Here is a 15425-nt window from a genome sequence, read left to right on the forward strand (position 1 = left end):
AAGATACTTAGGGAGTACAAACAGCACCAATTATATTGAAGTACAATTACCAAAATATGGAGAACAAGTTCATGGACCCCAGATTAAGAACCTATGCTTTCAAAGATCTGTGACAGTTCATTGGTGTGGGTATTTTCTCTACTGCTTTTAGGGTCTTGGTAGGTAGTTCTTTGAATTACTGTGGCCAAAAAAAAGCCCCCACTTGTTGGCCAACCTTCTGGTGATGAACCTCTCCAAATTTAGCTAGATTGGTCCTTAGACAATAGTACTGGTTCCATCATCAGGTTTCCAGGTTGGCTTCCAGAATTTATGCCTTCTTAGCATAGCCTTTGAGGGCTCAGCTTTGCCTCTGCATGATGCTGAGGCAACAGAATGGCCTTTAGTGTAGGAAGGTTCAATTTAACAAGGCCAAATGCCAACTCTTGCCTTAAATGGTAAGATTTTTAAAAAGTAAATTACCCATGCATAAGATAGCACTTCTTGTGCTAAAGCTCTGAGAGTTTGAAATGCCTCAACCTTAATACGAGCCAAGATTGAGATGTGGCAGGTCAAAAAGCAAAGACTCTTAGACTGTCAATTGTAGTACAGTGTCCGGGTCGGTGACTTAGTGCCATTATGCTCTGCAGGGGTTAGAACACATCTGAAATATCCAATATTAGGTATTGCATTCTAAGAGAAATGATGATAATATGGAGTTTGGCCAAAGGAGGGAGACCAGGAGGGTAAGGAGTCGGTAAATGACACCATATGAGCCATAGTAAAAGAAAATGGAGTTGCTTAATGTGATAAGAATCATACTAAATGGAAAGCAATTGTGGAAGAAGGATTTGACTTATTCAGTGTAGAGGCAGGAAGCAGAATCACAGAATCTTTGAGTCTGAAAGAAGCTTGGCCATCCAAACCGGGGCTGAAAAGGAATCATTGCAATGTACCCAACAAGTGGATTATTCAGTCTCTGCTTGAAGAGTCCCAGTGAAGGGGAGTTTTCTCCCCCCCTAACCCCCCAAGGTATCTCATTTCACTCATGCTTAGTTCTAGTTGTCAGGAAGATTTTCCTGAAATCAAGCCTCTTTTAATCTTCTGTCCATTGCTCCCAGTCCTTCCCTCTGGGGCTGAACAGAGCAAGTCTACACGGAACTAGAAGGAACGAATGGTTAGAAGACACCCAGAGGCTGGATTTCATTCAACCTATGGAATTGTTGGAACCACAGAAATTTTTGAATACCATCTAAGCGGTAGACAAGTCTGTGGGCTGAACTGATCCTTGAAGTACTGGAGAATAAGGAATGAAGAAATATAAGGAAATTCTTGTTAAAAATAAAAAAAATTAAAGTTAAAAAAAATTAAAGCTGTCCCCAAACTGCCTTGTGTGTTTGTCAGTAGAAGTGTTCAGGCAGAGGCTAGCTGATTATCTGTCAGCTTTGGGACAAGTTCTTTAACTTAATTTCCCCATCTGTGAAGTGAGAGGTTGGGAAGGAAAGGGAACAAACACATTTATTAATATACCATTAACAAATGTGCCATTTATTAATGTACATTTATTATGTCCACCAAGCACTGTGCTAAGCACTTTACAAATATCATCTCATTTGATCCTCAGGATAACCCTGGCCTTAGGAGGTATGTGCTGCTATTATCCCCATTTTACAGAAGAGAAACTGAGGCAGACAGTGGTTAAGTGACTTGCCAGGATCGTACAGCTAGTAAATTCTGAGGCTGGATTTGAACTCAGGACTAAATTAATTAGATCAGGAGTGCTTAACCTAGGGGTCCATGGCTATATTTCAGGGAGTCCAAGAGCTTGGATAGGAAAACAATGAAATATTTTCACTAACCTTCTACCAAAATTTAGCATTTCCTTCAATTACGAATTTGTTTTTAAAAAAATTAATGTCAGGGTCCATGACAGAAAAAGGTCAAGAAACCCTGGCCTAGAAGATCTATGACTTCATACAGCTCTGAAATTCTCTGTCCTTCTATTCTGGAAGGGTGGAAGGATGGACGAGATGACCTCTGAGGTTCCTTCCAATGCTAAGCTTTTCCATCACAGATGACAGAACGTTAGAATAAGTAAGGATCTTTGCAATTGTTGAGTCCGACCCTTTCTCTTGTGGCCCATATGAAAACTATGAGCCAAAAAGAATGTGGGACCTACTGAAGGGCAGGGGTTCTTAAATTTTCCGGTCTCAAGACCCCTTCACAATCTTAAAAATTATTGAGGACCCCCAAAGAGTTTTTGTTTGTGTGGGTTATATCTATTGATTATATCTACTGAAGGCTCATTGCAAATGGAGATTATTTCATTCTTTGTACCTGCCTCCCGAGTACCTAGCACAGTGTTTGGCACATAGTAGGTGAATAATAAATGCTTGTTGGTTGGTTGAAAGTTGTATACTTTTAGGATTAAGAAATCAAAATGTCTTAGAACTATTGTAAAAGTAGTTTTAATCTCATGGGCCTCCCAGAGGGTCAGAGCACACTTTGAGAACTGCTCCTCAAAAGCATGGGCAGCTAGGTGGTGCAGAGGAGCACTGGGCTTGGAAGACTCATCTTCATGTGTTCAAATCTGGCCTCAGACACTTAACCAGCGCATGACCCTGGGCAAGTCACTCAACCCTGTTTGCCTCAGTTTCCTCATCTGTAAAATGAGTTGGAGAAGGAAATGGCAAATCATTCCAGTATCTTGCCAAGAAAATTCCAAGTAGGATCATGAAGAGTTGGACATGACCGAAAAACTACTGAACAACAAATCAAAGGCATACAAAAAATTTGTGGCAGAGCCAGAACACAAACCCAACTCACTTCAGTGCTCCTTTACCTGGATCCTATTCCATGTCTGATCCTACCTTTAGCCCTTCAGGTTGAGGATTAAAAATAAACAAATATGTGTGAAAATATGTATATATGTTATATATATATACATATATAACCTATATGTGTGTATGTATATATATGTGCGTACACACACACACACACACACATACATACTTAGGATTTACCAAGTGCTTACCAAATATTAATTCACATGTCATTGCTAGCAATATGCTTATCAGAATGAAAATGCCACTGTACCAACCACCTCCCTCCCACCAAAACCTGAATGGACATCACATATATAGCAAAGGGATCAGATCAGATCCACACTCACATTTCTCTCACTGAATTTATCCACCTCTCTCAGGAGCTTCTCCTGGCACTCAGAGTTGGTAGCCAACAAGTAGGTGACAAAGGAGAGGGTGTTGGTGATAGTTTCATATCCAGCAATTAGAAAGATGAAGGCTTGTCCCACGATTTCATCAGTAGTCAAGTCCTTTTGTGGCACATTGGACGTACTTTGGTGGGCCGGAGGTTCTCTATCCTGAGCTCTCTGTCTGACAGTGTCAAAAAACTCTATACCAACGGAGGAAGAAGAACCACGGGCATCTAGGAATATCTGGAGGAAATCTCTTCGTCTCTAGGAACGAAAAGGGAAAAGGATACATTTTCATTCAATCAATAAACATTTATTAAGCGCCCACTGTGATAGGTGATGGGGGTTCAAGGATAAAGAATGAAATACTCCTTGCTTGCAATGCAGAGGAGACAAGTACATATCAAAATATATGAACATAGATGTAAAATTGATAAATACAAATCTCTACAGAGTAGTTTGAGAGGAAGGGCATTAGGAGTTGAAGGATCAGGAAAGGCTTCATGTCTGATGGTGCCTCTAAAGGGCAGGGAGACTCAGCATCTTGCCCTTGGGATTCTTATCGACAAAAAAGGAAGAGTGTAGGGGAATGCTGCTTTTAGGCAATTGAATAAATGAAGACCTGAGCTTCCAGCTGTTGCGTCTTCTAAATTGCACCCACGTTCTGCCACAGATGACCTATACTGCCTCTATTCCCAAGTTCCATCTGTCCAACTCAGGCAGCATTTGTGTTTATAGGGCTGGGCCCAGGCAAGAACGGGAAGGAATTGGTTTTCAGCTGTCTCTAATTCTCTCTCCTGTGCTTCCTTCTCTGGTGCCCTCCCCTCCCCTTTGGGTACTGGGTGCCTCAAGCCTCCTGCTGTCTCCTCTTTATCAGTCATTTTTACTTAAAAGTGAGGAAGTGCCAGTTGATGGGTTAACCCGACTTAGGAATAGTTGTAAGTTAAATCTTATCTCATTGTGGAGTGAAAGGCCAAGTAGCTTGTTAAAGGAATTTTGGGTTTCATTCACCATGCCTACTTATATAGTAAAGTCTGGCTGAATCCAGCTCATGTAGAAGTTACTCACAGTCTCTCCCTTCTAGATACCCTTCTAAAGGAAATCAAGCAAGAGGCTGTTCTAGCTTTGGCTGTTAGATGTCCACTGTCAGGGGGAGCTAGGCGGTCCAGTGGATAGAGTACCAGCCCTGGAGTCAGGAGGACCTGAGTTCAAGTGTGGCCTCAGACATTTACCAACTGTGTGACCCAGGGCAAAGGGAGGAGGAGGAGGAGGTCACCTACTCTTGCTGTTTTGCTGATTTGGTTTTGTGTTTTTCCCAGATACAGACCAGAGACTTTATGGGTCCTTCCCTCTGGGAATGATCCCTCTTTCTACCTTTTCTTTTGACCTATTTTTTTCTCCAGGTCTCCTCTTCTCTCCTCTAAACCCTTCCCTTCTCTGCTATAGCAAGACTGGATCCTCTTTCCCTGGTGCTCCCTTGGCCCCCTAACTCCTTTTCTCCTAGTCCCCCTCCCTCTGTTTATTCTGTCCCAAGGCTCCCAGATGCCAGGAATCACTGCTTGCTGTATTCTCTCCTTCCCTCCTCTGCTTTCCTCCCCTCCTTTACCTATGGTATTCTGCTGTTACAAGAAAAGCTCCCTTTCCTACACTTAGGCCCCTGGGGTAAGCACAAACCTCTGTGGCCAACATTTTTGCTGCTTTGAGCTCTTTGTAACTACAATGCAAAGGCCAGTTCTTTGGGGGTAAGATTTGGGAAACAGACATGCTACTCCAAGACCTTTCAAAGTGGGGAGCTATCAAAGGACGACTGTGGGGGTGAGGCTGAGGATGGGGAGGGGACTTGGCTTTAGTCCTGGTTTATGCAGAGGCAAAAGGGCAAGTATCCTCAGCTGTTGGAGAATTGGATACAAGATGTGTGTGTACATACGGATGTCATGTGTGATGATATCCATGTACACTGTTTCAGAGAAAACTGTCAATGCTATTTATAAATATTAAAACATTAACAAATTAAGCAGAAAGGTCAGGGAACCTGGTTTGGGGGTGTGATGGGTGGCAAGGGCAAGAGTTCGCTGGAGTCAGCTCAAATTGGGGAGCTGATTGTTAAATTTGCAGCGTGAGTATGTACACCTTGGAAATCAGCAAAACAAATCAAGGATTGATTTATTGTTTTGTTGATTGTCTAGACTTTAGAAAATGATGGTGAAGCTGTTAATAATACGGATTAAATTTAAAAGTGTGTGCTGAAAATATTTCTCCCCCAAACAGCAGGTTGTTAAACATACCAGCACTCCTTTGGTAAGGTGATGAGTAGTTATAGGAGCAACTAGGTGGCACAGTGGATAGAGTGCCAGGCCTGGAGACAGGAAGTTCAAATCTGGTCTAAGACACTTACTAGCTGTGTGACCCTGGGCAAGTCACTTAACTGTGTTTGCCTCAGTTTTCTCATCTTTAAAATGAGCTGGAGAAGGAAATGGCAAACTACTCCAGTATCTTTACCAAGAAAACCCCAAACGGGGTCGTAGAGAGTCAGACATGACTGAAATGACTGAACAACAGAAAACTTACAGGAGATGGAGGCAGCTACCCACAATGGACTCAAAGTGATTGTCTAGATTCTGACATAAAACAGAAGTGCTTATCTGGGACGTAATGAGACAGGGTGTTTTTATTCACAGACCTAGTTCTCAGTCTCTTTCACTCTTATCTCTCCTTTTGTATGTTCACCCCCTTCTTGGTGTCTGTTTTCATTCTGTTCTCCCCCTGCCTGTCTTTCTCACTCAGACTGTCTGTCCCTCTATTTTAATTTTTCTAGAGGTTTTCTGACATATCTTCCCAGATTTTCCCTTCCCCCCCCACCTACAGGTACACACCAAGTGTTTAGGGATGCCTTGGGCAACAACCTAGCTGGATATTAAGTATCTACGGCACTTTGTCCCTCTTTCCATCCTTTTCTGTCTCTTTCTCTTTGACTTCCTCTACTTCTGTGTTCTCTAGGGCTATAAATCTTGTTAGGGCAGGTTCTCGCCATATGTGATAGCATCCTTGTCCTCTTTGTACAAGGACACAAAGAATGCTAGCATAATTGAGCTGGATATGAAACCATGCCGGATGGATAGATAAAGGTCTCCAAGTAGAGAGAGTTCACAGTCTCCCTTGTTCATCCGTTCTGATGCTTGCTTTTTCTGAAATAAAGACTTTTTCCCCCTCGTGTCCAGCTCAAATCTGTCCTACTACTGTTGAGGCTCTTAGCCTCTCATTTGGTCTATCAGATGTGAAGCAATCTGCTCTCGTGCCTATAAGTAGCCAGATAGACAAACAGCCTCTAAAACTCTGTGGTGGCTTTGTGAAACTTGCTGGGAGGGCCGTTCCTCATCTTGGCTGCTGTGGAAGATGAGATAACTCAGGAGATAACTGAGGAAACAGAAAATGAGGGTGATATAGACAATTGGTCACCAGATTCTGCTCTGGCCCTGCCCAGTCTAAATGACTAAAGCTATCAACCAAGTGAGCCTCTAAAGTTAGAAGAATTGGATTTGAATACTGACTGTGCCACTCCCTTAGTGACCCTGGGTACTTAACCTCTCTGGTCTCAGTTTCTTCTGCAAAATTATGTCTAGATGATTTCTAAGATCTTTTCCATCTCTAAATCTATGGCACTATGATCTATCCTCTTGCCTGTTTCCATCTCATCAGTAGAAGGTAGGCTTCTTGTAGGAAGGAATTATTTCCATCTTTTTTGTATTTTGAGCACCTAGCACAGGGCTGTGCACATTTTTTTTTTTGTTTTGGCTGGGCTTGTGATTTCATTGGACTTCCCAGGTGAGGAAACCCCCTCCTCTAGGGCAGATTTGCAGCGGGTTCTGAAATACCTAGACTCCGTTGTCTGTGGCATGGAGATGTTGATTGACTCATCCAGGCTTATATGTATTAGTATGCATTAGAGGTACCAGGTCTTCAAGATCCTGAGGCAGGCTCTCTGTCCACTATTCACTAAGCCACAGTGCCTCTCCTACCTAGAAGGTACTTAATAAATGCTTACTGGATGGAATTGAAGGATATAATGGGTCCAACTCCACTCCATTCTAACCTCAAAGAGTAGCTAAGGCTTGAACAGAGGAAATAAGATGCTGACAGCTGGTGGGTGGGTGCTCTCTTTCCCTTTGGAAAGGACCTACCTCTTCTGCCTGAAGTCCTGGAAGCCAGCCTTAAATCCATCTATGATTCATAGAATCAGCCCTAGCCTTGTCCCTGGCCCCAGGCCCTTAGGCATCTATTTTAAACTCATTGGCTCAGGACTGGTGGGGACATTAGGCAGGAGCCTCTGTCACCGAATTTGTCTGGAGGAATCCCTGGGGATGGAGGTGGCTGAAGCTGGGCCTGCATTCTCCAGCAGTCAAAGCTGCACTTGTTGCCCCTCCCCCTCCCACCTCAGCTCTTATAGATTCCTACATGGTTTTTAGGTCTTTCTAGAAAAAATGTTCTTAACCTGTGGGCCATGACCTTGTCATTAAAATGTTTGGGTAACTGTATTTCAATATAATTGGCTTCCTTTGGAATCCTATGTATTTTATTTTATGTATTTAAAAACATTATTTTTTGAGAAGGGGCCCACAGGCTACACCAGGCTGTTTCCATGTTACAAAAAATGTTAAGAACCCCTGACCTCAAAACTTACTAAACTAATAACTACTGAGGCTGAGATTTTTGCCATTCAACAGCTGTAGGCTGTTCTTGGGATCTGTGGGGCTGGAAGGGGAGAGTCAGGCCAACTATTTCCACTTATTTCCACAATATAAAGAAGATTATTTCTACGATTTCTGAATATGAAAGGTTCTTGGTTTAATCATGACATAAAAATAAACCTAAATATGCACACTAGTAAAAATAGGTGTCTAATTCATCCACTGGCCATGAATCTGGGAAAAAAAATATTTACCTTTTAACATCTGCACTGCATTTAGGAAATTTTGAGCCAAGTTTGCTGAGTATCTGAATTGCTCTGCCTTGAAATAAGGAGCAATGCATTCTTGCTTTTCTCAGATTAGCTCCTTGTTTGAAACAGTACTCCAGTTCATAAAAGGAGAAGCCCCAGGCAATCTCAATAATTGGATCGTCAGCAACCCCTTCGCTCTAGGAAACCATTCAGTACAATGGTTACAGAACTTGTAGACTGAGTCTCCAACCTTGGACTGATAGAAGCCCTCAGAGTTGGGAGAACGGCCTCCCTCTCAACTCCTCCTCCATCGGGAACATGAAAAAGGAGAGAATTTTCTTCCCTTCAAGTCTTTGCAAGGGATGTGGTTTCTACCTTTAGAGGAAACCTGGGGGAGAGAGGGAATTGGTGAGCCCTATTCTCTCATGTTTTCAGGGCCTTCTAAGTTCAACTCTGGGGCCAAAGATGTTCTTAGCACACATAAATAAAGCCTCCTCATCTCCTAGTTCCTGGTACCTTTGCTCTACCCAATGCTCCTGTCCTGGAGCACAGGAGGGTGAAGTTGCTCCCTCAAGGCTCCCCCATACAAAGCAATTGACCTCTGATTTCTTAATGTTTCGTCAATGCCCTAACTATTAAACCACACTTCCTTCCATTACTAATCCCCATGAGCCATCCACTCTTTAAGAAAGCTCTTTTCCAAACTATATCCCGGGGAAGCACAGCTGAATACAAAGACATTTAGAGCCTCTTGCCCTATTTACTAAGTTTCCTTACTGTAATCAAGCCCTTAAAAAACAAGCAGGCATTTCGACATTAAGCTGTGGGAACATCCAGGATGAAGTCATTTCCTTTACTGCCCGAAAATACCGAGCCATGAGGTTGTCTTTTTGTGCTCTTAGGCAATTCAAAGCGACAAATATTTACTGAACACCTACTATGTGTTAGAACTGTAAAAGGAAATTAAAATCTCAGATGAACATAATAATAGCTCACATTTTATAGTATGCTTTGCATTTTTTTAAACCATGTTCTTTCCTGATAAATGGTAGGGCTGGGAGAAGTTAATCATCTATAGTGTGTGGTATATCAAAGAGACTATTCCCATTATCACGGATTTTTGAAGAGACATTTGTGGATAGAACACTAGTCTTAGAGTGACAAAAACTTGAGTTCAAATTCTCTCTCTCAAATTCTCTGCCTTACTAGCTGTGTGACTGTGGACAAGTCATTTAATATCTCGCCCTCAGTTTCCTCATCTGCAAACTGGAAACTCTACCTTAGAGAGTGATTGTGAGGCTGAAATGCGAAAACACATGAAAAACGCTTTGCAAACCTTAGAGTGCTATACAAATGTCAGCTGTTAACATTACTAGATTCTCTGCATTGAAAGATGGCAGCATTTATTAAGCGCCTACTATGCTCTAGGCACTGAGCTAAACGTGGAGCATATAAAAACAAGACAATCCCTGCTCTCAAGGAACTTACAGTCTAATGAGGGGAGGCAGAACATAAGGGGGAGCTGGGAAGCGTGGAGGGGGCATTGGCTCTGGGTGGAGAGGGGCGTAGAGGAGGAAGCAGGTCAGGCAGAAGCCGAAAGTGGAGAGTGAGCTCAAGGTGGCCCTTGTCAAGATATGGAAGTTCTAGGCAGAGACTGGATAGGTGGTTGGTATGGGGAAGGAAGAGACCAGATGAGACATATAATTGGTCAACAGTTGACTGAGTTTCAGTCAAGGTTCACTTATTTTTCATATTGTGCTATGCTGTCATATGTCACATCAGTTCTAGAGTTGTAACTAGACATCCTGGCATATGAGGCAGATTCATTTGAGTTGTGAGTAGGGGAAGACCATCTTCAGAGAATCTGGCCTCTGACCCCACCCCTGGTGTAGGGGAAGGTGAAAGAAAAGGGAGGCAGACCCCAGGATAGACAGACAATCCATTTATGGAGACAGTTGTTGGCAGAGAAGGAACAACCTGTCTTCTCTTCTTCTTCCCCCTGCCTTGGCTGACTAACATCCTCTTACCCTCTCCTCAAGCCTGCCTTTCTTCCAAGGTTCCACAGAGAGGTTGTGGCTCAAACTCTCTATTTGTAAAATGAATATTGCAACGCTTGTGTTACCTACATGCTAAAAGGCAGGGTGTCATGCTGGATACAGAGCTCTTCTAGAAGCCAGGAAGATCTGGGTTCAAATGTGACTCATACTAGCTGCACGATGACCTCTGGGCATGTCACTTAACCTCTCTGTATTCTAGGCAATTCTCTAGAATAGCAAGTTGTAGGGAAGGTGCCAACCTGCATTAGTAAAGGCAGTTTCTTCACCAGGGAGTTCCCTCGTACCCATGACATCACTGGTTCAGTTCCTATTTCTCTCCTTATATCACAGCACTGTCATGAGGACCAAAAGCTATTTAATTCAACAGGCACCAAGTGCCTACTATGTCCAACTAGTGCCTTCTATAAAGTATTCTATGAATAAATGACTTCTTATCTCAGCTACATGGACCAAAATGCCTTACCTGTTCTTCAGCTTGCTTGTCTCGGAGAGCAATCACATTCCTAATGACTTTATTAAAAAAGGCACACAGTTCATCTCTATTCTTGTTGGGCAAAACTCGGGCCAGTGGGATCATAATGGACGGAAATGCCACTGGAGAAAGAAAAACAAAGGGACCTGTGAAAAGGGGGATAACAAACAGGTACTGTTTTATGTCAAAGATGCCTGGGAGTCAATTGTAGCTACGTACACTGTCAACGGAAGGCTTAGCCAGACACTTCCTTACTGCTTGAATAAAGGTTATCGAATTTCACTAGGTAAATAAGAATTGCATTTGGAAGCCAGAAGCTCTAACACATTGTAGTAAGGTAGAAAGAGGCTCTGGAGTCAGACCTGGATTCAGATCCTGCCTCTGATTTTTAGTACTTGTGTGATCTTGAGGCAACTAGGTGGGGTAGTGGATAGGATGACAGACTTGAGCCAGGAAGCCCCGAGTTTTAAATTTAGCCTCAGATACTCGTTATGGGACCTTGGACAAGTTACTCAAACACCATCTCCCTCAGTTTCCTCATGAGTAAAACAGGGACAAAAATAGCACCATCTCCAGGGTTGTTGTGAGATAACAGGGAAAGTACTTTGCAAAGTTTGAAATGCTATGTAAATGCCAGCCATTATTTAACCTCACTGGGCCTCGGTTTCCTTATCTGTAAAATGAGACGGTGGAACTAAATGTTCCCTTCCAGCTCGTGAGTTACAATCCTGTGATCCCCTGTTAGGAAACTGGTCACTTTTCACAAAGAGCTGTGATTCCCCTCTTCTGTTAATAGATCCAAGAGAGGCTGCTGTTGTGGAGGTTAAGTGACAGATCCCTTAGATTGGTCCCTTAGATCACCCTGGACCTCCTGTTCTGTCCTCAAACTCAGCCCTTCATGCTGTGTGCTCTGGGACAAGGTCTTTCCCACTTAGTCCAAATGGGTCTAGGCCACATCTGCCTGTAAAGAGCAGAGGAGAAAGAATTTAAGCTGAATTATTTAGACTTCACTCATGAGCCAGGAGAAGCATCACAGATGATGTTATCTTGGTCCGAAGATGGCTACCACATTGCCCTGCCTGAGTTCACAGTAGGCCTTGCGATAGTGTCTCAGAGCCAGGCCACCCCAAAGCATGGTATAGTGCAGGGGTGGGGAACCTGCAGCCTCAAGGCCACAGGTTCTCCACTCCTGATATGGTGGAAAGGACACTGGTCTTAGAATCAGAAGATGTAGATTTGAGTCTCATCTCTGGTACCTTACTAACTATATGACCTTGGCCATATCACTTAACCTCTTGGAGGCTTGGTTTCAGCATCTGTAAAATAGAGCCTCGGTTTCCCCATTTGTAAAACTTGCCAGGCGTTCCCCAGATTATACTCACGTTACCTTTCTCACAGGGCAATTGGGAATAAAGTGCTTTGTAAACCTGAAAATGTTTTGTAAATGAGAACTCTTATTGCTGCCACAGTGATAGAAGGGTGGCATGGCTGGCCTCGGGCCTTTAGAACTCCGTGGTTAATGGGCCAGGTCCAGTCAGGTTCCACATATGAACCCAGGCTTGGTCACATCCTGAGCAGGAAGGCAGAGGCATGTCCCGTGTCTTCCTCAGCACCTAAAACTTCAGTGTGAGGGCTGCTGCAGGTGGTGACAACTCCACAGAAAAATATGGACCAGAAAAATGTGAATTGAACTAAGACATGTATGAAATTGATCAGAATGGACATAACTGCCAGTGATGGAAAGAGAAATAAGATATTTTAATGCTACCGTAAAAGGGTAGGAGATTGAAAAGGGGGAGGAGGGATAGGGAACGAGAAATAAATTTTAAAATAAAAATCAATGAAACTACACCCAATCCTCCACACAGTAGGGGATCCATTTGTCACTCTATTTGTCTTCTAATAAAAATGGCGGCTTGAAAATCCTCTAAAGTCCTTCTCTGATGCATTGTGGTGGTGTGAAGGTGACCCTGGGTTTTTTGAGGCTATGCTAGGGGAGCCCAAGCTCTGGGAGGTCCTACCAAGCTGTAAAGGCTTCAAGAATTGGATCATCGATAGATCTGTCTGCCCCTCGTCCAAGGACTAGCCTAGCTAATTCAAAGAGGCTTGTTACCAGGTTGGCCACATGATGATGTGTTGGTTTGTTTGGTCATCAGACACCCTCTACCAAGTCAAAGATGGGCTGAATTCTGGATCAGTGGGAGGATCCCCACTGATGAAATTACAGATCTTTGAAAGATTGAAGTAAATCCATGAGGTATAGTAGGAGAAAAAACAAAACCAAAATAAAAAACATAGACTGGGAGTCAGAAGACTGGGGTTCTGCTCCTAGTTTGTCACTTTAGCAGTGTGATCTTGGGGATGTTATTCTTATCAATTGGGATCTTGTTTTCCTCATTTGTAAAAAGAGGAAGAGATTTAGACTAGTTGAATTTTAAGGGTTCTTCTAGGACTTCAAGACTTTACCTAGGAGGTGTATTTTGAAGGGTTTTGTAGAAAAAGTGGGCTATGTCTTAGGACCAAAGAAGGCATAAGACATGTCTTAATCAGGTTCAAAAGCACAAAGGAGGCAGAGGGCAGAATGTGTGGCATGGGAGTTAAAAAGGTTTGCTTGGCTGGATTGAAGGGAATCACAAGAAATGAGATCAGGGAGAAAAAGAAGGGGTCTATTGTAAATTGGATTCCAGGGCAGTGAGGTGGTGCAGTGGATAGAGCTCCAGGCCCGCAGTCAGAAAGACCTGAGTTCAAATGTGACCTCAGACACTTACTAGACGTATGACCTTGGGCAAGTCACTTAACCCTCTTTGCCTCACTTTCCCCATCTATAAAGTGAGCTGGAGAAGGAAATGGCAAACCACTCCAGTATTTTTGCCAAGAAAACCCCCAAAAAGGGTCACAAAGAGTCGGACATGACTGAAAAGTGGCTAAACAACAGCAGAGCCAATATTCACCATTCACAAAGACTTGCTTTGGAATATTTAAAGTAGTATAGTACAGGGAGAGGGTAGTTAAATGGAAAATCATGTCCACAAAGATAAATGAAAGACTTTACCCTTTACCTCTCATCTGAAAACAACTGAAAATCACTAAAACAACTGAGCAACAATTTCTTGACTCCAGGTCTAGCGCTCTATCCACTGGGCCATGTAATCTGGCCACTAATATGAACTCATTGAATAATAAATGCATTTTAGTGACCAGACAGGATTGAAGAAGGGCTAACCTCCTCGAAGAACTAGGATAGGACGACAGAATCACAGAATCATCCAACCTTCCAGTTACTCTGTATACGTCCTATATGTATATAATTATTTGTGTGTTGTCTCCTCCATTGTACTGTGAGATGCTTGAGGGCAGGAACTGTGCTTTTGCCTTTCCTTGGGTCTCCAGAGCTGGCACACAGTAAGCACTTAATAAGTGTTTATTGACTCACTGGATGGGCACCCCTTCTATGATATCCCTCAATGAGAGATCACCCAGCCTTGGCCTGAAGACTCTCCAGAAGCCCCTTCCGTTTCCAGATGGCTCTGTTGTTAGGAAGTTTGTTCTTGCATCAAAACTAAATTTGCTACTGTGGAATTTCCATCCGTGATACCTAATTCTGTCCCTGGGGCCAAATCTAATCCCTCTTCTCAAAATATGAAGGCAGTTATTATGCCTCCCCCTCAATCTTTTCTGAATTTAACATTCCCAGTTCTTTCAACTATCCCCCAGGTAGTGGGTGGAGTCACCTGCAATTTGTGTACTTTTTCAAGAGATGTAGGAGGACTCCTAGAAGCAGCCACTCTGAAAAGTGCCCTATGACTAAGTAGTACAAGTATCCTTCCCATGCCACTCTGTCGAGCTCAGCTTACCCTCTGTAGAAGTTATACTTACAAATTAAAATCACAACAAATTTAGGAATGGAGAATTGAAAGAAACGCCTGCAGTGTTTCACAAAAGGATCGTCTGGGGTCTTCTGAGAGTCCACTTGGAATCCAAAGGCCACGCTGGCAACCACGTCAAGAGTATAACAGCCGTAGCACCTGTAGAGTGTAACAGCCAGAGTACCCATAACACATAAGGAAAATGGGACCTTTGCAGATTCAGCTGCCTCCACACTGAGCAACTTCCAACCTCTATGGTCTACAGAGTGGGTGTTAATGCTATGTAAGCCCCTGGACTAAGAAGGGGAGCTGCCAAACTCATATGACCTTTCCTCTTCACAATGACTTTAACACTTGTAAGAGCTAAGGGGGAAAGCAGCAATAAGAGAAATCTCTTCGCACTGGAGCACACTCCGGGAAAAGCCCCCAAAACATATGTTTAATATTACGGAAAACATACTGTGGTCTAGAAATAAATAGAAGGGAAGGCTTCCCTTTCCAGAGAGTCCTGCAGAAAATATCAGTACTTGGGTTCTGTCTGGATTCTACCACTCCAGTGACCATTTAAAAATTTTCCCCCCAGCCATCTCAACTAATGAGTTCTGCATAAGCAATCAGGAGAATCTGGTCTGGTGGTAAAATGTTTGAAAACACCTGTGCTTGGTTTATGCCTTTCTCGATGAAAAGGGTTGATTCAGTGCTCCCATGTAGGTGCACACTTTGTGTTTTCTCTGTCAGATATTTAGAGTAAAATCACACTTCATTTATATGACATCCTCCTGGGGAAATGAGGTGTTCCACATAAGCAAACTTTCCAGACAACCGAAGCTTTAAGGGGAGAGCATTTTAGTGCCGCAACTTTTTCATCTGAACCATTTTGGGCTAAATCTTTCTAAAACATGTC

General features: G+C 43.1%; 1 protein-coding gene across 1 annotated transcript in view; it reads right to left on the bottom strand.

Moving 5' to 3' along the window:
- TBXAS1 (thromboxane A synthase 1) overlaps positions 1-15425 on the bottom strand; it is a 226723-nt gene that overhangs the window by 95472 nt on the left and 115826 nt on the right. The window contains exons 7-9 of the mRNA XM_036760055.1: positions 14532-14680; positions 10647-10777; positions 3149-3454 (exon numbers count right to left, since the gene is read on the bottom strand). Of these exons, the coding sequence (XP_036615950.1) occupies positions 3149-3454; positions 10647-10777; positions 14532-14680 (586 nt within the window). The remainder of the gene's footprint in view (positions 1-3148; positions 3455-10646; positions 10778-14531; positions 14681-15425) is intronic.

This window comes from Trichosurus vulpecula, chromosome 5 (assembly GCF_011100635.1).
Source record: "Trichosurus vulpecula isolate mTriVul1 chromosome 5, mTriVul1.pri, whole genome shotgun sequence".
Lineage (NCBI taxonomy): Eukaryota > Metazoa > Chordata > Mammalia > Diprotodontia > Phalangeridae > Trichosurus > Trichosurus vulpecula.